This window comes from Centroberyx affinis, unplaced genomic scaffold, assembly GCF_046629955.1.
Source record: "Centroberyx affinis isolate AG114_WGS23_722 - 3 ecotype Tasmania unplaced genomic scaffold, CSIRO-AGI_Caff_v1 ptg001209l_1, whole genome shotgun sequence".
NCBI lineage: Eukaryota > Metazoa > Chordata > Actinopteri > Beryciformes > Berycidae > Centroberyx > Centroberyx affinis.
The window spans coordinates 166820-190553 of record NW_027279727.1 but is presented as its reverse complement, the minus strand read 5'-3'; the positions used below and the strand labels follow the sequence as shown (position 1 = coordinate 190553).

The window sequence follows — 23734 nt, the reverse complement described above, 5'->3', positions numbered from 1 at the left end:
TGTCTGAGGGGAAAATTACGCAGCATTTTGACTGGGGAAAAAAACAAAAAACAAACAAACATGAACTTCACTGCTACGATATTTGCATAGTCAATGACATTTAGCGGTGACTGGAGAACTGTTATAAAAGTTTCCCCCTGGCTGCATCGTCTGTTGCCCTCTCTATACTGTCAATGATCGTTTAAACTTGAGGAGTTGATCAATCAACATCAGCATTAGATCAACACGTTACCAGATTTCATGCCAGCTCCAATTTACTGAATTCAGTTTGGAGAGGTTCCATCTATTTTGAGGAAAACATGACCCTGAACCCTAAGAGATTTCAAATGACTTCATATAGACTCGGACACAACCACAACTAAAGTTTCCAGTGTGCTGCTAGATAAAAATACACCATCTGATTTTGTTTAAAGGCTCATTATGTATATTTTAAAACTATTGCATGCATTGCTCTAACAACCAAACTTATTCTCTGGTGTGGAGAACAAAAAAAGGACAACAAAACTTAAACCTAACCTAAGTTTAAAAACAAGAAATACAGTTCAAGTTTCATCAAAATGTGCCCAAAAGTTAATATCAGTTAACACTTTAACAACTCATTATGACAAAATACATTTTTATCCTACAGGGCAGCCATTCCCGGGAGCCAAAGCAATGCTGCACTTCCCATAGATCAAAGTGCTCATCGCTGTGGTGTTTCTGTACTTCACTTCCCAGAGATCACTTGGAAATCAAACAGTGTGTCCAGTATCTTGGATTCCTTGGATTTTCTGTTGGTGAGTTTCTATAGGTACAGGTATTTTCCCAGGAAAAAACTTTCACTAACTGGGTATAATTTGAATAACTATTGTGTTATATCAATCAGCAACTGACAGTAGCAAAAGAGACATTTGAAAATGTCACAAATGAAGCTGTGGTAAAATCTGAGGCGGTAACAACAGACACTCATACAAAAGTAATTTCCCACCTTAAGGCAGTCTTTTTATAGTAAGCACTAATTTATCCTGTGCATGTTTCATGCAAAGCACCGCATGGAATAACAAATTGCCCTTTCAAAAGTGGCTTCGGGCACTACATCTTCTTGACACAATGGTAAACTGTATATGTCAAAATTATGGTAATACTGGTCCGAAAAATTTCAAATTTTTCCAGTGTCATCCTCATCCTTGTGTTCAATCCAGGCATTGATAGTTGTGTGATAAGATGCATGTTTCTGTGCCTCTGTGTCAGTGGCATAGTGTGAAGTGACACACACAGACAAGTCAAAACACACACAAGCGTGCACACACACACAAAGACAGCCACACACACACACACTAATTTAACTGTAACCTTTGAATATCCACCGAAGTTATGCAAATGATTCAACCTTTAAAAAGGTAAAACTGTCTGCAACATCAAATTCAACGATCTCTCCTTTCCTTTCTTTTCGTTCCAAAATCTCAACTTGCACCAAGGGATGCAGTTTCACAAAGGGACAGAGCATCATTTTTTCTTAGGACTTTTAAAGCATAACCAATAATGACCTGATAATATAAATAAATAAAAAATAAAATAACATAAAATTTGAAGAGGGCCTCACAAGTAGAACTTGGGGTTTTGAGTTTTGATTTGTCACGTGAGTGACCATACCAGACACCAATAATTGAATTTGGGCAAATAGGGCTACTCTACAGCATCTCAATTAGTGGGGATGGGACGCCATCTCTGTTGAAACCCATTTTGTGATTTAGGCTGATAAGACAAGTGCATTTTTACATAAAAATCTTGCCTGGTGCAGCTTTAACAAGTTTGGTCATCTTCATCTTCAACATCTTCATCTTCAAGCTGAAACAGTTCACTCAGCATTTCCCTAGGCCACCATCTACCTGTAATACCCCCTGGATAATCAAACCTGTCTGCACTTTCAACAGCCCCCGCTCTAATGTGTCCTCGCAGGCGCAGAGAAATGACCACAGTTAATGGCCATTCCATTTTAGCGAAGCAAGCCACAGTGTTCACGGATGTCCGCATGAACTTCTGCATGCCAGCAGGATGTGAAATGACCTTTCTCTCCTGAACAAATTCCATTTCTATGGATGGCTGCCTGCAGTATACAAATCCTGCCATTAAGATGCTATAGCTAGTTCGAGCCATTATTTACTAAGAATATTATGAGAAATTTTGTGAGGCAAACATCCAGTCACACAAGTAGGCACTGGTCTAATTTATTAGACCAGCATTTTATTGATAGACATATGTTCCTCAAAAACCTTTTCCTTCTTATCTCTGACTCAGTGGTTTCCTAGAAATGGGGGATTTTAGAGGTAAGGCACATACAAAACACACTATAATAAATAATGGATGTTTTTTAAGTTCCTTGATTCCTGATTTAAAAGGGCAACTTGACTTATTTTCCGCAAAGGCCTGGTTATAAGGGGAGGAAGGGTTACATGTGCTCACACACCTGTACCACCCAGCACTACCATCCTCTGGCACAACTGGCCACTCAAGGGTACTTCAGTAGTGGATGAAGAAGGGGAGAGAGCGTTCGTACATTTTCCCACCCGGGCCTGAGATTTGAACTGCAAGCCCACTTCTTTAATCTTCAGTTCTACATGTGCAGTGGATCAAATGGTGAAATCACTGTGTGCTGCATTACTGCAAAGCTACATTGCAGCCATCAGGTGCCAGGCTTTGCCATTGGGCATCAGCTGTTGAGCTCATGTTCCCTTTGAAGTCGGCTGACCCCAATACATTGGCCACACTGAGCTGCAGCATCCAGACTGTATCCTGCATCAAGATATGTCAAGATGCCATTCCTAATGACTGATGCTAGCGTTAATGATGCAGTTAAGACATTTTTTGGAAGTTTCTGGTAATCCACTATAAAAATCATGTAGCCTTTGACCTATATTGATGTCAATCCATAGAAAGGGCTATAGTTTAAATAGCATCTTGTCCCGCCAGCTGATGTGGAGGGAGTAGGGGTGACACAGGATCTGTCTTTGTCCATGTGTTAGTCGCATGCAATATCTCCCAAACTAGAGGCTTAATTTTGATGAAACTTGACTGAATGATGTTTATTGCCACTGTGATTTGGCATTCACAGAATTACCCCGAAACCAACAAACTGTGATCGTGCATATTGTGATGAAGCATTCTGTATCTCTTGCTTTATCTGTGCTACCATCATGAAAACATGAACATGTACCTCATCACTGGAAGCAAGTTTCTCATAAAGGCACACGAGTTCCTCCCATTAAATTATATAGATATAAAGACTTCTGTCTCCCACGTAAAGTTTACTGTAGGATTGTTTATAATTACATATTAATCTATTGGTTGTATCTGGTATTTTGATCAGTAGACTACAAAATAAATCAGATGCCAGCCCATGCAATGGCTAAGGTGTCTCGCTTTATTTCTATTTTCAGTGATAATAAAAATGATCTCTGTAACTCTTTTTTCTGTGATTGCCTATATACTATAATTTTTCTTTGCTTTTAATGGGTGCACTGTGCACCGACAGAACCCTGGCAATGCTACTTATCAAAATGACATTACAGTGAAATGGATAAAAAAAACATCTTCAGAGGATAAAAAGGGCTTATTTTGCATTGTCTTTCACAATTCAGTAATATTGTCTGTTTTCATGTGGAGAGACTGGCTTAGTGTGGATTAGCCGCTTTGTACTAATTTGCAGGTATCTTTAAAAGGTGGACATCTTATTCTCTGGGAAGAAACGCTATAGTGAGTATATATGCTTAATATTTGTATTAAGTGTAAATATTAGAAAGACATAATGAAAGTTGGAAGTAAAAAGAAATTAGAGTCCTCCTGAGTGAACAACTCTTTAAGCAATTAAAAAAGTATTAGTATTTAAAATTATTTAAGCATGCTTTGCCTTTTAGATGAAGTAAAAATAGGCTAAATGAATGTAGAGCAGCAACCTTCTTGATGGGTTTAGACCTGCCTGAAATATCTCATGGCTACCAGCAAGGCAAGTTGGGATCCTCATTTGCACTTCCAAATTAATCTGTTTCCAATTAATGCATGTGTAATAAAACACTCTGTAACTCATGTCTTTTGTTTGCACACTTAACTAGTATGGGCATGCATGTGAATATTGGGTCAAACTAAGCTTGGTGTCTGTCTGTGTGTGTGTGTGTGTGTGTGTGTGTGTGTACACGTGCATATTCTTGGGTATATTGGTAAACTGATGGTTCTGACATTTGGTAGCCTTGGGCATGTCGGAACATTTTTGCGGGCCTATCCAAAAAAGAGCCAAATAATCTGTTTCTGTAGTATTAAGTAAAGTTGGTGGAATGTGTCACAGAGATGATGCTTTCTGGTTCCTTAAATGCCCCTCAGCCACACTGAACCTCTGTAATATTTATGATGTTAAGTAAATTAGAATTTCAATTTATGGATTCAAATAAACTATTTAAAGGTACGATGGGTAACATTTTAACATCAATAAATCATTACCACATTAAGGAGACATAAGGATAATTACCATAAACAAACAAGGCCATCGGCAAGAAGATTGGCAGCCTCTACTGACCTCTATACTGCATTTTACAGTGTGTGTTATCAGGTTGGATTTGGCAGAGAATCTGCAGGAATGCTTCACAGCACAAACAGAGATTCCTTTATGGCGCAAAGCTATTCTTCCAGCACAAACAGAGCTAAAGCTTTTCTTGTAACGTCAGATAGTGGAATGAGTGAAAGCACATTGGAAAAATCACTTCCAACATATTTATCCTCTTCATTAAAAAAAAGAGCAAAAGAGAAAACAAATGCACGCAGAGCAACGCTAGGGAGGTGGGACAAGTAACAACATCCTCTTTGTGAAAGGAAGCAATGAGGTTTATGGGATATGTGGTCTCAATTATGAGGAACACAAGCATTAGCACTGGCATGAGATAGAGGCTACCTATCATCTTGATCATGATCTCTTTTTTTTTTTTACGGTAATTATACAAGGGTATCACAATTAACTAGACAATGATATACTGCTGTTTATAAATGCTACCCAGAGCCCTTTTTAAAATGTGTGTATATGTGTGTCTTTGGTACCTTTCTCTGGCTCCTCTCTGTGCAGGCGACTGTGGAGGAGTTGGAGGGAGAAGTCTCGGGACACTGAACTCAGGCCTTCCTCCTGCAGGACGGACAAGGCCTCCAGCGGCAACTCCAGCAGCCTCCTGTCTGCCAGCAACACCACATACTCCCCGGGCTCCATAGGAGAGCTGACTGTACATATATTCACACACACACACACACACACACACACACACACACACACACACACACACACACACACACACACACATTAAATTAAATTGCATATTTCATGTCGGTAACCTTTCTTTTCCCTTGAGTTCATCAGACATTTGCTGTACAATTACCTCTATTCTAAGGAACAATTGCCACTTCTGTAATCTAAGGTCCACAATTCGTAACTGGTACAATGTGATTGCTCCAGCAACATTAATTTTTATCTATTTACATTTATTTACATCTATTTACAGTAAAACTGCAGTGCATTGTAAAAACATGAAGTTATCATTTTGTGCCTGTAAACCAATCAATATCAGTTAAAATCATATGTACAGCAACAGCATTGACTGGAGAGGGTAGAGCTGCAGCCTGCCTGAGTGGGCAGCTGCTGATTGGCTGTCAATGAGCAGTTAGGAACACAATAGATGCTGAACAACCAGTGTCCTGATCCATATGGTACACTGTATAGATAACCGCAAGGCCTCAGGGGGGACACCGACTATCAGCTAGATGGAGCGAGAACGCACCCGATAGACCTTTATCTGAGCCTCCTTTCTCTTCCTTTTCTCTGGGTTTGGTCGTCTCGGGGACTGATATTGATGGAGCCTGGTGCCTGAGAGAGGGAGATAAGGACAGGGGAGGATCGGCAGGGCTACAGTGGGGATCTGACAAAACCATAGGTAAGTGTAAGGAAGTGCAAGGAATGGGGACTATGGGAGAACATGCAGCAGTTGGTGTAAGCATGTAAGCCGCATTTTTGCTTAAAAACAAGCACATACGGAGAAGAAAGAACCTGACCGAACCAAGATTAATAGACAGACAGACCATTCTCACACATACAGTACACACACACTCTTGAATGTAACTACGCAAACAGCATGGGGACACGCACTCACATGCTACAACTGTAGATACATCAAATCATACAGTCAATCGCCATGCAAAAACTCTTTTGATAAGTAATAGTAGAACTCTAAAGCTCAAAAATCTTCACTTCAAAGTATCAAAGTTTACTGGGTCCTCCCTACGGCTAAGAGAATTAAATGAAATTCTCCAAGCCTTTGTAGTTGACAAAATGGGAAATCTGATGACCTATATAACTCACCTGAAGCAAGAGAAGTCAAACTGTGTGAGAATTGGATGCAGATAGTCTTCCATATCTTGCACAATTTCTCTGAAGTGAGATGCTACTTTTTCTTCTGCAATGCTTTTCTGTGCAGGGGAAACAGGAGAGCAAGCATAGGGAGTTGCAATAGAAGTAAGACAGTTGCTGCTGTCAGGCCACTGATTACTTTCATACACACACACAGCCCTGGCAGCTGAACAATGTTTGGTTGGATGCTGAAGTCAGGCTTCTCACATCTCCCCGGTGTGTGTGAGGAGACGTGAGCTGATGATAATTGCAGCAGAGTGAGCTTATTTATGAGGTGTGCAGTGGGTAATGTTAATGGGGAGAAAGAGAGGAGCAGAGGTCTGAAGGAGACCTACGAGGGGAAAAACTTGTCGCTCCTCGGGGGCGTTGAGCCTGCCCTCGCTGCCATGCCAACAGGCTTCCTTGAGGAGGGCATGTCTAGTCTCCTGGCCAAAGGTCAGAGTCCGCTCCCGAAGTGCCAGCAGAGCCCTCGGGCTGACTGAAACCTTGGCCACCCTGCAGCATGTCAGCGTACCTGCAGCAATAGAGTTCACACACACAAACAGACATGCATACTCACAGACAAATACAGGCCTTGTAATTGGTCCCCCTGAGCACCACCAACCCCTCTCTTGCTCCCTGTCCAAGATCTCTCTCTCTCTGTCTCGCCCCACGTCTCTCTCTCTCTCTCGGTCTCATCTTGTTTTCTCCTCCCTATCTTTTGTGTTTTATGAATTTGTCCTCATTCTACGGCAATGAGTCCAGCTGCTAGCCAATTCTTTTTTTTCTACTTTCCTTGCTTTTCTTGTGACACTGGTCCCAAGAAAGGTCATTTGAGTGGGTAATATGCTAATGCGCTGGGGGGATTTGTTTGACTTATGAAAGCTGATGTTCCCATGTCAGGCCAGTAGCAAAGAGGTCAAAGGGAAAGTCCAGGTGGTTTTCTATGCACTTCATCTCTTTTGCTCTCTCCTTGTCTTCATTAAATCTGAACTTTTCATCTGCCTTACATAAATGTTGCATGGGAATACTAATTACATCTGGTTCCATTTGAATGCTGACAACAATGCTGCATGTGGCACTGTATGTCAAATTAGGGCCATATTTCCCTGGAGCTATGGAACCAATTAGATGCAGTATAAGTATAACTCACATACACACCTTAAAAAATGCCCTGTTTGAAATGGCCTGCATATGTCATAAAGGTAGGAAGACTGATTGCAGCTAAAAATTAAGAACATTCATGTAAAAAAAATGCACAGCAAGCCTCACCTGTAATTTGCACAGCCTTCCCTTTCTGATTTTCTGTAGGTTTAGCCTTCTCATAGAAGGCGCCATACAGTTCTGACCTGAAAACAAACAAAAACAAAAAAAGCAGAACACACTTTTTCACTTTTTCCCTGCATACATTATGCACTGCATCTAAAGTTAATTTGAGATACTTAATTCCAAATAGCATAGCTGCATTCCTCCTGCATACACAACTGCAGATAGTTTGAATCATTAGCCCTCTAGTGGCCTGTCTGCCACATTGCAGGCTCCTTCTGCTCCAGATATGGCTGTAGTCAAAACCTACTGTGACCAGTGAACTGCTGTCATATACTCATACACCAAACAGACAGCCAGAGGAAGATGGGGCCAGAGTTCACAGCATGGCATAGGGGGAGAGCAAACAGACAGAGACAAACAGACAGTACCCATCCTCAGTATGCTGAAGCAGCAGGATCTTCAGGTTAGGCGGCAGCTCTCCAAGGATGTTTAGGTGGTTGGGATTGATGGTCAGGTGACTGTAGGCCTGCAGAACAGAAGGCCAATGCAACATCACAAGGCTGACTGTATAATGTATAGTCAAGCCTTCATCAGCCCTTCATCACAAATATGTCTCAAAAGACTTTACAAAGAACAAGCCTACCTGGATCTAACTAATCAACAATCAACCACAAAACAACATTATGCAATACGCAACAAAACAAAACAAGGAAACAAAACAAAGCACAAGCCACAAAATAAGACAGAGCCTTTGAAAGTGTTTTTGTGGGTTTTCTTAAGCTTCTGTACAGAACAAAAAAGGGAAAAATGCCCCCATTGCCAAACAGCCCTTCAAACAGAAGCCTGAATAAAGAGATTCTAGGTTACATAACAGAGAGGGCGAGATGTTAGTCTTAATGGTCTGATTTCAGAAACATGAAAAAAAGCGCCTGTCATCTAAGAACTTAACAAGAGATGCACCACCTCAGATATATGGAGCTATTTCTTTGCATTTCAATTTGAACAAGATTGTTAATAGAGTGGAAGAGGCACAACAACTATCAAAATTACAAATATATCTTTAAAGCTATGATAACGTTATGACATTTCAGTCATTCAATTTTCATTTAGATGATATGCTAATCATTTATTACCATCTGATGCTGATAGCATTTATTATTTCTAATTGCTGATGAAGGTCACAAGACCCAAATGCCATTCTTTATTATAACCCAATTACGACCCAATAACAATAAGCACTTGAGCTGCCTAATGTCCCGTCATAATCACCATGATATATTAAACATAACCAGCTATGCTAATGGGGTCATTGATTACGCTAAATAATGCATTAATTAATTAATATTCAACATACTTGTCTTCATATAACACATGGGTGATATTAATATGAAGATCTTAAAGTTATAACAGTTTTAAGAAAATGAGTTTTCCCTCATTAAGCAAATTTATGCAGCAAGGTCAGATCATCTACTGCATACGAGGAACCTGTGATGAAGTGTGAAGTTTCTATAATGTATTGTGCTTGAGTTGTTGTTTTCACAAGAATGTGTCTTCACTCAGTCAGACATAAAACTATGGCAAGTTGGAGCATCTTTTAAGCAAAAGTGTGTTTGCACCTCTTCTAGTCTATGTGATTTTGGAATCCTTCATTCAGAGTAAGGGCCAAAACAGGACCAATTACATATCACCATCAAGGGAATTTACTGAACTGGGTATGACAGCATCCATAAATCATGAGTGGGGGAATTTGGTGGGCCTGTACCTTGGAGAGGCTGTTGAGGGAGTCCTCCGCTCCCTTCAGCATGCTGCTGGGCCTCTCCTCCTGCGAGAGGAGCAGCTTCCTGCGGAGGCCGAGCAGAGCCGAGAGCTGGGACACACCGGTGTCACTGCAGGCACAACTCAGGACCTCAGCCATCATAGCAGCGCTGCAGCAGCTCTGCAAATGAAAGGGAAGATGAAGGATTTGTTTTAGGAAATGGTAATGCCAGGAAATAGCTGATGATAACTTGAAGAATAAGCTGATGATGATGATGTGCAGTTACAGATGCACCAGGCTGTGCTGCGCACACAGACACACAGTGCTGCATGTCAGCAGGGCGATGGCTGCCTAGAGCAGGGGTTCTCACACACTCACATTAATTTAGTTCCAGGGACCTATATCAGAAGATGTTTGTTTTTTATTGTATTGTTGTATTGTATTTTATTAAGTATTGAATTGCAGAACTGTCTACACTATACATGGGGAGATAATAGTGGTGAGAGTGAAACCTATGATTAGAATAGTCATTCTTATACATTCTTTCTCTATCAGATAATTCCTAGAAAACTGTTAAACTATTCCTCATTTTGCTGTAGAGTCTGTAGAAACCCTTCAAGGACCCCTCCACTATGAGAACCACTGGCCTCGAGGTTAGACAAGCAGACTTGTGACTGGAAGGTTGCCAAGTCAAATTCTCTGATATCTGCTAGATTGAATCTAGAGTGAATACAGAGTGAAAAAAGAAGCAAGGTTTTCATTTAGCTCAATAAAGGTTAAAAAAAATATATGCACTGCACACTGTAATAATAATAGATTGCATGCACATTAAATTCTGACACACCTAACCTGAAACGTACCTGAAACAGGGCTAGATATTGACCGGCAGCCACAGGGTCAAACTGGCCGTGGCACTCCAGCATGTTGAGGCAGGCATCGGCCAGGATGGAGGAGGGCAGCTTGTGTTGGAGACACAGGGTGATGGCCTGGGCCAGCGTCTCACTGGCTTGGGCCAACAGCTGCTGGGCTCCACGCCTCCTCCGCTGCACAATAACGAGATGTCACAGACACAAACACACACACACACACACACACACGCAGACAGGCACACATCCACACACATAAATGCAGGCGGTTATCAAAGTGAATCCCAGGAAATCATCCATAACTGATGCATGTTGCTGCTCTTTTATTCTGAACCAAGTTTTATATGGACAGTTGATCTCTCAGCGTTATCTTTCAATATGAAAACTATGCAGACTGCCTAGGGAATCACCTCTGGGATATCTGAGATGTGAGGTGAGCCTGAGTATAAAGACGTTAGATTAGTGGCGAGTCAGGAGTGATGGGGTCACTTGTCAGGAGGTATATACCTGCAGCTCAGCACTTTTGGCAGAGTGTGTCCTGGGCTCTATTCTGCTTGATTCTCTGCCAGTCTCTCTCCCTAAATCCTCCACAGGAAAGGCTTTAGGGTCAGTCCAGGCCTCCTCCTGCACAGGGTTCAGTTCAAGACCACAGAATAATGACCATGATTAGTTTACAATCCCCTCATGATCACAGACCATGAACACCTGAGCTCCTCTGTTTTAAATGAAGTAAGCCGACATCATCTCCCTAATCACTATAAGCTTCTAACCCTATGTTGGAACTGTTTCCAGGTTATTTGCCCATTGGTGTGTGTCTGCGTGTGCGCGTCTCAGAGTGTGTGTGTACATCAGGGTTCCCATGATGGCCCTGATGTAAAATTTCTATGACTTTCCATGACAGTGCTTCCACGACCTAAAAAATTGATTCCTTCCTGGTTTGTTAATGTTGTTTTTCAGCTCAGAAAACTTCTAAAGGGGTAAACAGTCTGGTTTCCACAAAAGTTGGGCTTGCTGTGGAGAAAAACAACTGAAAACCACCATCTAATACAATGAATGTGTGAAACAACATACATTCTGATATATTGCTGTAATGTGAGCCACTCATACCCTGATACTCCCTGATTCTACAGAGAATTCATCAAATTCCATGAACTTTCTGTCTGGAATACACCTCTGAAAATTTCCTATTCCAGATATTCCATTACCAGTGGGAACCCTGGTACATGTTATACATGTGTGCATGAGTTATTTACAAGTATATTTATTAGCGTTTATGTTACATGCCTGGTTGTGTCTGTCCCAGAGTGTGGAGGGATAAAGGGGGTCCTTCTGCACTGCCAGCAGCCTCAGGCACTTTCCCATAAGGCCCAAGCAGCGAGCTCTGGTCTCCACGTTGTCCAGGGAGCGAAGGCTCACCGCAGCCAGCTGGCCCAGGGCCGCCTGCCCCAAGGTCCTGCCCACACACACCCATTCCTGGACCGGGACACAAGGGAGGAAGGTCAAACGAGGCCAGAGCTCATGGACAACAGTGCAGGCACCGGACAAACAGACACAGAGGGATTCAGAGAAGCAGGAGGTAGAAGGAGGCTACAGTCAACAGGGTATTTGAGGACAAAGGGTGGGGTGGGGGGGATAGCCCAGTCACTGCAATTTCTGGCTTTCCAAGCTCATCTGCCTCACTCTCCCCCATTGGAATTTCAAGTCAACTCCAAAAAAGCAAATGGCAAAACAGTATTATTATTACAGTATTTTGCTTGGTATTTTGTATTATAAAATATTATTAGTATTACTAATAATCAGTACTTTATTATTAGTATTTTGCTTGTATATTACCTCTTCACTAGACGTTTCTGCTGGATCTCTCCCCTAACAAGCTAGTTTACTCATCTGTGTTGTGTAATGTGACTTTGTTTGTGTCAATTACAGGCCAGCATCATGGGAGGGGTGAGAGGAGTGGGGCTGTGCCAGAGACTTGTGCAGGAGGAGATAAGTTCTATTGATGTTGTTGCAGTTCCTACTAGTCGACAATAAAGGCTGATAAAGGTCACTTTAGAGGCAGTAGTTTTTGCTATGCGATGTAATTCTCTTCAACCTCTTTAATCAGGATCTACTAAAACAAACACACAAAGACAGAGGAGGAACCCAACAAACTTCACTGAATTCGAAAGAGCATTGATTGATGTCCAGGTCTTGGCTGAAAAGAATCTCATTTCACAAGCAAATCCCACCCACAGTATTGGCAGATTTATTTTCTTTTTCCAAGCCATTGTATTAGTAGCAGCATTATTGGACAGGAAGGAGGCGGGGTGGCTGTGGAGATAACATGAAGTGAGTACTCTAGCTACAAGTTTCATCACAGCCGGTATTGATCCCTCTGCTGATGATGTGGCCATTTAAGAGATTTGAAGAGTAATTTTGGAGAGTGAGAGAGACAGGCAGAGAGAGAGAGAGAGAGAGAGAGAGAGGGAGAGAGGTGAGAGAGAGAGAGGTGAGAGAGAGAGAGGTGAGATTATCAGCGACATATGATTATACTGCTCAACAAGACTGACATGAGGTCCCAAGTTGCAGTGGGAAACAACTTAAGTTTAGAAAGTTTGAAGGACTTCATTACCCAGAAATCATGACCCATGACATCAATGAACTGTACCCTTCTCTGACCTAAATGTCTGCTTCTTAGTGGCTGGTAGGGGAGAAAAATTATTTTCTCAGTAGGTTCAACCATCGTTGGTGAGTCCAGCTTTATCTGGAGTTTCAGGACGTTGTGTTCGATGCTGTTTAGAAGCAAATTTGTATTTTTGCAAATAGGCTGAATCTACTCATCTCAATTAGAGGGGATAGGACGCTCTTCTCTGTTACAGCGCCACTTTTTCATTTAGACTGATGACTAATCTGGAGTCAGTTTCAAAATTTCCCAAATAATAGTTAAAGTTGCTCTGTGTAGGTTTAGGAAGGAAATTTTTTAGGAAGGGAGTATTTACATAAATATCTTGCCTAGTGCAGCTTTAATAATTGGTCAAAATGTTATAAAATGTCTATCCAAATGGGTTTAATGTAATAAAAGCTGTTAATATAATAAATTGACAGATAATGTAACAACATCTTCAAACTGATATTCAAATAATTTTAACACTAGAAAGGCCAATGGATTTTGTGTGTGAAAATCCATCAACACTGCCTTGTACAGGAGGTGGGTCTTGGGGCTGTCAATTAACTGCAATTTGGCCTTTCTAGTGTTAAAAAGAAAATGTTACACCCTAATAATTAAGTAATTTCCAGTTAATGTAGTAATTTATTACATTACTGGGGAAAAAATAAGATGTCAGTCTGAAGATGTTTTAACATTATCCGTCAATTAATTACATTAACAGGTATTACAGGGCAAGGGTAATACTTTTGCAACACTTCAGTTAGCTCCACTGTGCCAGGCAAGGTTGATTGAAAAATAAAATAAAATATTTCAAATTTGGCCGGGGTTTAAACTGCTTGTCCACTGCCTAACCTGTTCTGTAGAGTTGGGGTCGGGCGTGCAGCGTGTAAACTCCTCCAGCGCTATCTCAACAGAGGCCTTCCTGTCCCAGACCAGAGCGTGGCTCTTCTCCTCAGCACACAGCTGCTCCAGCATGGCCAGGGAAAAGTCTGCCAGGGCCAGCCGCAGGCGAAGCAGCCTCCGCATGGCTGCCAGTGACGGCCCATGACTCTGGCAAGGGTAGAAAACACACCGCCATAATCACAGAAATGAGTAAATGCACACATACCCATAGGCACACAGAAGCACAGATACACAAGTATATGCAGCACATACTGTAGGAAACCAAAGTAACACACACCTGAAATATACATATTAACATATTTTAGCATATTGAACACATAATGTATAAGAATATAAAAATCAAGGAATACTGATGTAAATGATTGATGAAATTGTTTGCAGTAACTTGAGTCCACATCAACTCATTTGCTTTCCGATTTCAATGGGTGACCAACCTGGGATCAGAAGCACATCTATTTTACAATATATAAATATATGAATGGTATTTAGATGGTCAGTGAAACTAGTGTTCTTAACTAGTGGACCGGAATGCAGAAGTGGGTTACACATGATGGGGTCATGGACAAATACCAACTTAGGTGAAACATGTGTGATCTGATATAATGAGACACCGACTTCATGGCAAATGAGAAATTTGGGCTCTGATGCGAAAGCAATTGAGAATCACTAATTTAAACAAGATGGAATGCAATATGGAATGAAAAGCAGCCCAGCTCCAGCAAATTGAAAAACCGAGCAGGCAACTTCTGTGGTTGCAGACGTTAACTCCCATGTCCAATGTGGAAGTCATAACTTACTGGGGCAGCAGCACCATCTGCTGAGAACCCACTGGTACAATTCAACCTCCCCAAGGCCGAGTCAAACATTCACACAAGATTTAATCAAAAACCCAATTCTACAAGGATTTACAGCAGGTGTAGGAGTTCAATCAATTGTTCTTTTATGATTCCATCACCATGTAAATTCAAGAGGCAGCCAGTATTATGCCCAGTCCGTCTCTGGCACTGAAGCCCTTGGATAACCTCGTCTGTATGGTAGTTTGGATTCTGTGTGGAGAGAATATGGTTCTCGCACCCATCTGTTGTTGACAAACTGATGGAGGCTTTATCTGTTTGTATCAGAACATTGTTAAGCCATGGCTTGAGATCTGGAGCAGACCCAAATATGTGCACAGATGTGTGCATGTACATACACATGCCCAAACACACATACACACACACAGTAATTTAGCTGAGATATCACGTACATTCAGGAGCAAGGCTTTAACAACATCATGAAGCAACTTAGGCTAATTGTGATTTGTTCTCTCATTTTGGATGTTGGCATCCTATGCAATCTTCAACAAGACTGTTGTAAGAAAATGTGCATTGAAACAAATGGCTAGATGAACATTGTAAATCACTTAGGTGCTGGCAGCCAGGTGCTGGCAGCGACGGATTTAGGGGGCCAGGCAGCAAATCAAGCCTCTCTCTCTGACAGTCGGCCATAAACAGGCCTTTTCACAAGCAAATCCCATTTCTCAACATTCTAAACATGCTCAGATACTTCTCTAAATAGGATCAAAAATGTTGCCATCTGTGTGTCCTTACTGGGCCAACACTGATAGCCAGAACTCTGTTTTGGAGCTGGAGTGTAACAGCCAGGCAAATGTAATTTCCACAGTTGAGAGAGATTCTGTTACAATGAGGAATGCCTGCTGCCTGTTTCCAGTACACGCTTTCGGGTCTCGATTTTTAGTTATCTGTTGATCAGCATCTAAAAAAAAAAGTTTGGTTGAGTGGCAGTCATTGGTTAAAATGAGTGTGGATAGTAGATAGCAGAAAGTTTCTCAGAACCTGTGGGAAATGAAATGCCCCTAAGGCTTTCGCGAAGTCATGATCACAATGGGAGATGGATGTTCGGGGGACATGTGTGCAGTATTTACCTCTTCCTGCGGAGGCAGCAGGCTCTGTGCATTCAGCACCACATGTTCCTGCACTGTGACAGCTAGCTGCATTTGGGAGTAGGCATCCAACAGGTAGTGCCGTTTCCCCTCTATATCAGTACTATGGCTGGCTAAGATTCTGTGGGGGAATATTGATAAGAGTTGACAAAGACAGAGAAAACAATGTATGATTGTGTGAGTGACATAGCAAATGGGCATGCGAGTTGAAATTGACTTTCAAATACTTTCCTTATTATTATTCTTTGTAGAAAACCCCAGTCATCAGCCACCTACGCAGGTTTGATTCATATGAGACCAGTATAGGAACCGACTAACCTCAGTCCCTGTGCGTACTCCGCATGGGCCTCTGCTGCCTGTTCTCTATAGTCCAGTTTAATGAATCCATTGGCACTCTCTCTGAGTGTATCACAGGCAGCCATCAGCCTCTGGACTGCCTGGGTGCAGAGTGTCTCTCCAGGTTCACCGCCAGCAATAGCATGTATACATTCCACTGCGCCTCTGTGAAAAAGAACACTTTAAATCTAGACGCCTGCTCATCTGAGTGTGCTTGGCTAAGGTTTTAGACGTTAACAACATATGCCATTTAGTGGATGCTTTTATCCAAAATGCCTTACAATATAATGAATGCATAGATTTTTAGCATGGGTGACCCCAGAGGGATTCTAACCCTTAAAATTGGCAGTGTAAGGGCCATTCTGGACAATGTGAGGAAAAGTCTGTCACATTTACTACTACACATGTAATAGCCAGTCAACCTTTATTAGAGTATAATATCAGGTCAACAAGTCCATAGTCATCACACTGCATGAAACAAGGGGCTCCATTTTGAGAATTAACGGTGCATGGCGCTAAGAGCAGTAAAAGGCGCACACCGTGAGCACACAGGGCATGGCAACTGAATAAAGAATAAACTGTTCCACCACATTTAGATTGCAAAGAAGCATCTTCTAGGATTATTGCTGTTTTTGTTTATGTGATGAGATTTTAAACAAGCACCAAGTATTTATCAAATGGTTATTGTATGTCATTTTGTCTTACAAAAACTAGATAGTACAGCTTTAAAGTAAAAGAACAGAGAAGGGAAAGGCTTCAGCTCAACCCTAGTCAGGGCTCAAAGGGTCAACTTCACATTGAAACATAACGCACTGTGTAAGTTTTACCACAGCAGGGTGGCTTTACCTCATCTCTAGTGACATGATCAAGAACCTGAGCTCTGGGACTCGGTTTAGCTGCTGCTCCTGAACCAGCTTCAGAGCCCCACAGCCTTGTTTTACAATCTGATCAATCTGTGAAAGAAAGTAATGAGCATGATGGGAAACGTATTCACGTATTCATATATTCACTACATAAACAAGATACATCTACAAGGTGGTTAGAAGGAGGGGATTCCAGACCTTGGTATGTGCATCCTGGTCTCTCTGGCCTACTGTAGCTCTGACCATGGTAAGGGTGAGCTGGTACCAGAACTCCTCATCCCCACCCAGGGCCTGGGCCCTGTCCAGCAGGGCCAGGGCCTGGGCATGCTGCTGCTCTTCACAGGCCAGAATGGCCAGACTGAGCAAACTCCTTGCCACGGCTATCTGGTCTCCCAGCTCCTGAATGGAGAGGATTAGAAAAACAGATACATAAGTGGAATGTTAGCAGAACCAGGATAATTACTTCATAAGCTAAACAACTGATAATATGGCTGACAAAAAAGCAAAGAGATACGTCACAAAAATCTATTGATATCAATATATTTACGTTGCTCTTTATCACAATTGCTATTAGCCAGCCAAAACTGTACGTTGAATATTTTCCAAGAAGACATTTTCCTTTACCAGAACCACTGACGAAATAGTAGATGTATGGTATGTTGTTTTGTACTCCTAAATTAGCAACATTGGTATCAACCAATATTGGTCTGCTGACATGGGTCAAATAGCTACAAATCTATTTTTTGATTTATTTTAGCCTATTTAGGTGCCAAATGGTTGGGGTTACCACATAGGACAAAACATTCAGTGCCAGAAAGTTTAGATGATCTCAAGCAAACTATCTTTAAGTCAATTTATTATACTTTTTTGTGACTGACAATATCTCATTTTTTCCTGATGTGGCACATCCCAACCATCTGGTACTCCTGTACATACTGTACAGTCTTCCACTCTTTCAACTCACCGTTGCCACCAAGTGGGCCTCTGCCAGCAGCTGCCTGGCCGGTTGATAGAGCCCCATGCTGAGGCACACCTCTGCTTTGTCCAGCCAAATATCCTGAGCACACACATCCGCATTCTGTCGCCCAGACCCAGCCTTGTCATCCACCTCAGATTTCTAGGAAAACACCAAGGTTAAGGTCAATTCACTTTTAATTTAATTCATTTAATTTAATTTATTTCGATTCAAAATGTAAACAGAAAATAAAGTTAATTTGTTAATGATAAGTGCGTCCGTTCTCTGTTATTTGTTACTAGGCAGGGATAGGCCAACCTTCTCTTTTTCTATATTTGGAGAAAATCCACTTCCAGAATCTGACCTCAACCCTGGGCAGGCAGTATAATGTTTGCAACTACGTACACACACACACACACACACACACACACACACACACACACACAATATGAAAAAATCGGTACAACGGCAGAAACCTTTGATTATGTGCATTCTGTTGAGATCACATCGTGTTAAAGTTTATGGGACAAGCCCTCTAGATTTCAATGTAAAATCCAGGCCATTCATAAGCTAAATGGACAAGGACAAGACAGATGACAACCATTAATAACCATCATAAAAAAAAAAAATCATTGTGATCTCACAGGATTGACTTAAGTGATGACAGCCATCCCAAGTTTAATGGCACAAGTAATTCAACTCTCATGAACCTGGGATAATAATGAGATATCGGTGTCAGATTATAAAAGTGCACTTAGGGCATAAATTCCTCTCGCCAATGTAAGTCACTAGTGGGTACTTGCCAATCACGCTCTCAAGTGTAATAAAACCAAGAGTGAGCGAGTAAAAGTCATTCATTTCAAGGGTCGTTTCTTTCACTTCAATCCTAGGTTTAATAAACCTCTGCAATATTAATGCACATTGTGGTCTGTTGTAGAGAGCGTTTCATACGGGTGTACATTGCGAACTGACTCATGGTGGGACTGATCACCTCCCTCCACTTAAGTCCACAAACTTGTACAAAGGCCACTGAATGGTTTAGCAGAGGATAGATTTGTTGTTGTAATGTTATATACAGTAGTTCATATAGCTATGTGCTGTGCTTGTGAGGTGTAGGGCTAAGACTAAGGCCATTATCATCAGGTCCCTTCCTTCACACCCAAACTGCACTTCTGTATGTCTCTCAATGGGTTGAGCACAAATCATGCTTTGATTTATATTTACCATGTCTTGTTACCCCATATGTAATGATCCACATGTGTAGCATTAGAATAAAAAATGGATACATTCATTCTGTGAGAAAAAGGCTGACCTGATTGAAAGTCATGTGACGGCTCCTCCTCTCCCGTACGAGAGCAATGGCTTTGCGGCACCTGGAGTCATGAATATCATATCATATCATTGTTCATAAAAGCAAAATGTACAAACATGAAATCTTTATAGTGGAGCTGGCATACCCCATTTGTTCTTGTTCTTGGATGCTACTCAGATTCAGGAGCTTCTCACAATATGGTGAATATGTCTCCACACCCAACTGGCAACAGATCCTCACAATTCTAAACAGGTGAAGAGATTGAAGAGACATATAAAGAATTTCAGAAACATGTAGTGTGACTTAACAGATGTCTGGGGGAGATGTTGCCTTTTAACTGCTATGGAGCGAATGGACCCCATCCCTTCCCCCACTTGCCCTGTGCAACAGCAAACAAACAGTAACTAATGGCCACACAAGATGACGTCCATCAACCCCCTAGTTTTTCGTGCAACACTTGATTTTACTTGGTTGAGCATTCTCTTACACTGGCACAACACTAAAACAAAGTGAAGTACAGTGTGTGGAGAAAGGTCTGGTTTCACAAAGACAAGAGAAAGATAAAATCTGTAAAATATAAAAATAACATACTGTCTCAATGCCAGGAGCTGTTGATGCCAGTATGAAACATTAATGCAGACATGTTGTTACCTGAGACGGTACAGGTCAGAGAGGCTCCTCCTGTCCAGAAGGTCATGAGCAATAGTCTCAGCAAGGTGCATTATGGGCAGGGTGAGGTGGGTGAGGGAGAGCGAGTGCAGCTCCTTTGCCAGTAGGCTGAGATAGAACAGGCTCTGAGTCTACAGCCAAACGAACACAGGGGGAAAAAAATAATAATAACTTTGTAATGCTGTTTTAAAAAGTGTTTTACAAATAAATACTATTACTATTACAGTAAAGAGTAAATAGTTTGATACCAAATGTGAACCTACATATTAATGCTATCCACTGCTAGATCAGATTGGGCTAAAATTGGCCCATTATCCCACCATGTTTGCTCCATTTCTAGGCTTAACAAACCTAATTTCATCATGTAATTCCATCCCGCTGGGGTGGTAGCTGCATAAATGAATCACGACACATATTTAATTTAGAATAATGTGAGTTAAGCCTCTGCCAACATTCTGACTGGATCCACACAGATCAATAAGTGCACATCCTCTTTGGACCAACAAATGATGGCTCGTCAATGCCACGGTCAATGCTGAATCGATGCTTCCAGCAGCTCAGCCTTCCACCCTGGATGGCCGACTGATACAATATCCATTACCTGCTGTGCTGAAAACTAGACTCAAGTCAAACACCATGCCACAGATGATGGTGGTGGAGGGTAATGTGTGTAGCCTTGCCTGTTTGGTGATGCTGTGTGTATTGATACAGTGGGGGCTGCTGTTGGTTTTGAATGTCTGCCTGGCCTGGTCAGGACAGCTGTAGCGGGCCCAGTCTTCTGTGGTGGTGGGAAGCACCTCATCCTGGAACTGCCGTTTTGGTTTCTCCTCGGCAGGGGGAGCCTGTCAATCAAATGGGGGAGGGAATTGACATTTGGTATTATTACTGGTGGTGCAGTTTTTGGCTCATCTGGTAAACTAAAAAAAATCTACCTGCTATGAGTAATTTCTACCAGCCTACCCATTTTCAATGTTATAACGGAGCATTTCGAAGCATTGTTTTCCTTTGATTTGATTAACTCACAGTCAGAGAGGGAGAAGTTTGAGAACAGGCAAAAACCAAAGACTGTAAATAACAAAGGCATTCAAATGTTATAGTCTCAGAAGGTTACCAGCCAGTATGAAAGACAAATTGTACCGGCATTTGGCAGGTGTTCATTTCGGACCCTGTGTACAGTAATTGCCATGTGGCAAGAAAAGTGACAATGCATGATTGTCAAGAGTGCAAATTGGTGGGTGACACACTCTACTAGACTCATGATGAATCAAATTTGAGCTGTGGAAATGAGCTGTAGGACATACCGGCTGCGCCTCTTTGGCCTTTTTGCCTTTGCCCTTGTCTTTGTCTGTGTTTTTGTCTTTTTTGGATGCAGTAGAGGGAGGCGGCTGGGTTGGCTGACTCTTTGACATCTCATTGAAGACCTCGTGCACCGTTGCCATGGACACCTGCAGTGACACACAGAGCACATTGATGCCTGCTCCATACCGACCAACACACAACTTGGATTCGAAGAACAGCCCCTTCCACATTCTCAAAGTTATGGAATTGAGCTTACATAGTAATAGCTGAAGAGCCCAGACGCAGCTAATAATTGGAAAATCTTGCAGTAAAGATATGGTTTTTGGGTGCCCTTTACCTGCCATGTCTGCAGGACAAATGTGTAGGCTCTGAGTAGGTTGAGCTGGTGCTGGGGTGAAGTCCTATCTGCCATGACAGCGAGCAGGGTGTGTGCTCTCACCAGGCCGTCCAGACGCCTCACCTCCCGCAGCTTAAACAGACTTGGCGTGAATAAAACTCCCTGGACTCCTACCAGGGACTCACGTTTCACTGGGATCGCACCCCTCTCTTTGGACTGGCCCTCTAGAGGAAGGATACACATTATGTACCAATTTAATGTTACGAAGAAGGAAAAAGGTAGACAGGCAGAGGGAAAGGACAGTGCAGTTTCATTTTTTGTTATCGTCGTGAGATTACCTCTGTTACGGGCGTTGTTAAACATAACCCTAAGTCTCCATTTTGATGTAGGTTTCTGATTAGGCTTGGTGCTCCTTGATTGACTCCCAAAAATCTGGACTAATCCCAGATTTGAGTCAGATGACCCAAATGAGAGCAAGCAAGTCCATGCAGGCTCTCATGTGGACTTTTTGAGCCCTTGATGTGGACTTTCCAGACTCAAGCAAGGGCATTATCCATAAAAAAGGAGAATACTATGTCATTTGAAAGTGTGGCAAGTACATTAAAGAACAAGAGGCATGCTTCCAAAGTTTGTATTGTTTTTAATAATTTGGCGGTCCCTCCCAAAAGATGTTCCTGCATTTGTGAAGCTGCTACAGATGGAAAATAATCCATAAGTATAAACAAAATAACATTACATTCTTTATACTTTTAACCATGGCAAATAAAGCCCAATAATACAGAGGCAAAAATCTTTAGAATATAAACCTGTATAGGTGAAAATATTGTTGCCCTGCTTATATATTTTATTTGCTAATGCACAACCTGTGGATTTATTATCAACCCATACACATCATGCTTTCAAAACGTTTTTCCACTCATTCATTCTGTTCTTACTATACCCACTACAGGATCTTGGGTTGCCAATGCTGCACTCTGTTGGACCAAAATCTGAGAAATGAGGGCTCACAAATTCAGGGTCTAAACACTGGGACTCAGTCCCTGATTCAATCCACTTCATTAGAGAGAGTGAGCTTTGTGTGTTGGCCAGCTGAGATCATTTAGGCCATTTAAGCTCAATGTTCCAGAGAGTTCATGCTGGTAAGGGTGCACTTCATAAAGGAGTTCATCTACAAGAAACAACAACAACAACTTTGTCTTTTCCTCTCTTTTTTGACAGTTCTTTAGAGAGCTCCTAGTTTTCTGTTTTCAGTTTGTTTGTCCCTTGGGAAATATTTAGTGGACTCTCATGGTGAGCATCTTATACTATGCAAATCTCAGTGAATACCCATATGGGTACCTAAAAAAAAAACTATCCCTTTTTCTTGTTGGTTGTTTTGAGTCAACTTATGTCGGTTCCTCTTCCTTTGAAGCACATTTGTCTGGTTTCGTTTTTAGGGAGCGTAACCATTGCAATGTAAGAAAAAACAATGAATTTCATTGCTGATGCAACTGTGGCAATGCTGTGAAGTGACCCTTCTCTCAAATAGGATCAGATCTTTTTCCCCTTAGACTATCACAGAGACAACACAGTGTTATTCTGCCAAAAGTCTGTGCGCTATGGGATTCCCTAAAATACACATACACACACACAAAACTGAACCCATATGGCAAAAGACCCCTGAGAAATCTGCATGCCACGCTTACATGCTTACCTCTAGGGGAATTCTCCAAATCTGTCAGTGTATCCCCTTTTGGTTTAGGTTTGCCTGAAGAGTTTAGAGCATACAATAGCATTATTAGGAAGAACACCTAACCAGATGTTAACGCATTTGCCTCATGAAACAATGAACATTTTGAACTGAGTTGTACCTGCTTCCTCTGCCTGTTCAGTGTCCATGTGTAAAAGGATGTCTATGGCCCATTGAATTTGGTGTTGAGCATCAGCTTTGGGGAAGTTCTGACAGTACAGCCACTCTCCAAACTCCAGCAGAAAGCCCATCTTCTGCCACTGAGTCTCTGCACTCTGATCACAGATGGCATCAGAAACATTAGGGGACAAGAGCTACTAGCTGCAATGACATGTTGGCTCCACGAGATGGTGCTGGAGACTGTTTAACATTCTTGCCTCTGCTGAATGCACATACCAGACATGGAAAAAAAAAAAATCAAGTAACTTCATGATTAGAATTCTCTATCTAAGCACTA

At 41.8% G+C, this 23734-nt stretch overlaps 1 protein-coding gene across 1 annotated transcript in view; it reads right to left on the bottom strand.

Moving 5' to 3' along the window:
* Nucleotides 1-23734, bottom strand: part of LOC139648483 (cilia- and flagella-associated protein 46) — a 57440-nt gene that overhangs the window by 8111 nt on the left and 25595 nt on the right. The window contains exons 28-51 of the mRNA XM_071524621.1: nucleotides 23399-23552; nucleotides 23242-23295; nucleotides 21549-21772; nucleotides 21223-21357; nucleotides 20593-20754; nucleotides 19895-20043; nucleotides 19389-19487; nucleotides 19244-19304; nucleotides 17941-18093; nucleotides 17175-17375; nucleotides 16960-17066; nucleotides 16096-16278; nucleotides 15760-15898; nucleotides 13785-13982; nucleotides 11570-11758; nucleotides 10793-10906; nucleotides 10280-10462; nucleotides 9426-9599; nucleotides 8092-8189; nucleotides 7667-7743; nucleotides 6763-6929; nucleotides 6368-6474; nucleotides 5811-5875; nucleotides 5062-5235 (exon numbers count right to left, since the gene is read on the bottom strand). Of these exons, the coding sequence (XP_071380722.1) occupies nucleotides 5062-5235; nucleotides 5811-5875; nucleotides 6368-6474; nucleotides 6763-6929; nucleotides 7667-7743; nucleotides 8092-8189; nucleotides 9426-9599; nucleotides 10280-10462; nucleotides 10793-10906; nucleotides 11570-11758; nucleotides 13785-13982; nucleotides 15760-15898; nucleotides 16096-16278; nucleotides 16960-17066; nucleotides 17175-17375; nucleotides 17941-18093; nucleotides 19244-19304; nucleotides 19389-19487; nucleotides 19895-20043; nucleotides 20593-20754; nucleotides 21223-21357; nucleotides 21549-21772; nucleotides 23242-23295; nucleotides 23399-23552 (3367 nt within the window). The remainder of the gene's footprint in view (nucleotides 1-5061; nucleotides 5236-5810; nucleotides 5876-6367; nucleotides 6475-6762; nucleotides 6930-7666; nucleotides 7744-8091; nucleotides 8190-9425; nucleotides 9600-10279; nucleotides 10463-10792; nucleotides 10907-11569; nucleotides 11759-13784; nucleotides 13983-15759; nucleotides 15899-16095; nucleotides 16279-16959; nucleotides 17067-17174; nucleotides 17376-17940; nucleotides 18094-19243; nucleotides 19305-19388; nucleotides 19488-19894; nucleotides 20044-20592; nucleotides 20755-21222; nucleotides 21358-21548; nucleotides 21773-23241; nucleotides 23296-23398; nucleotides 23553-23734) is intronic.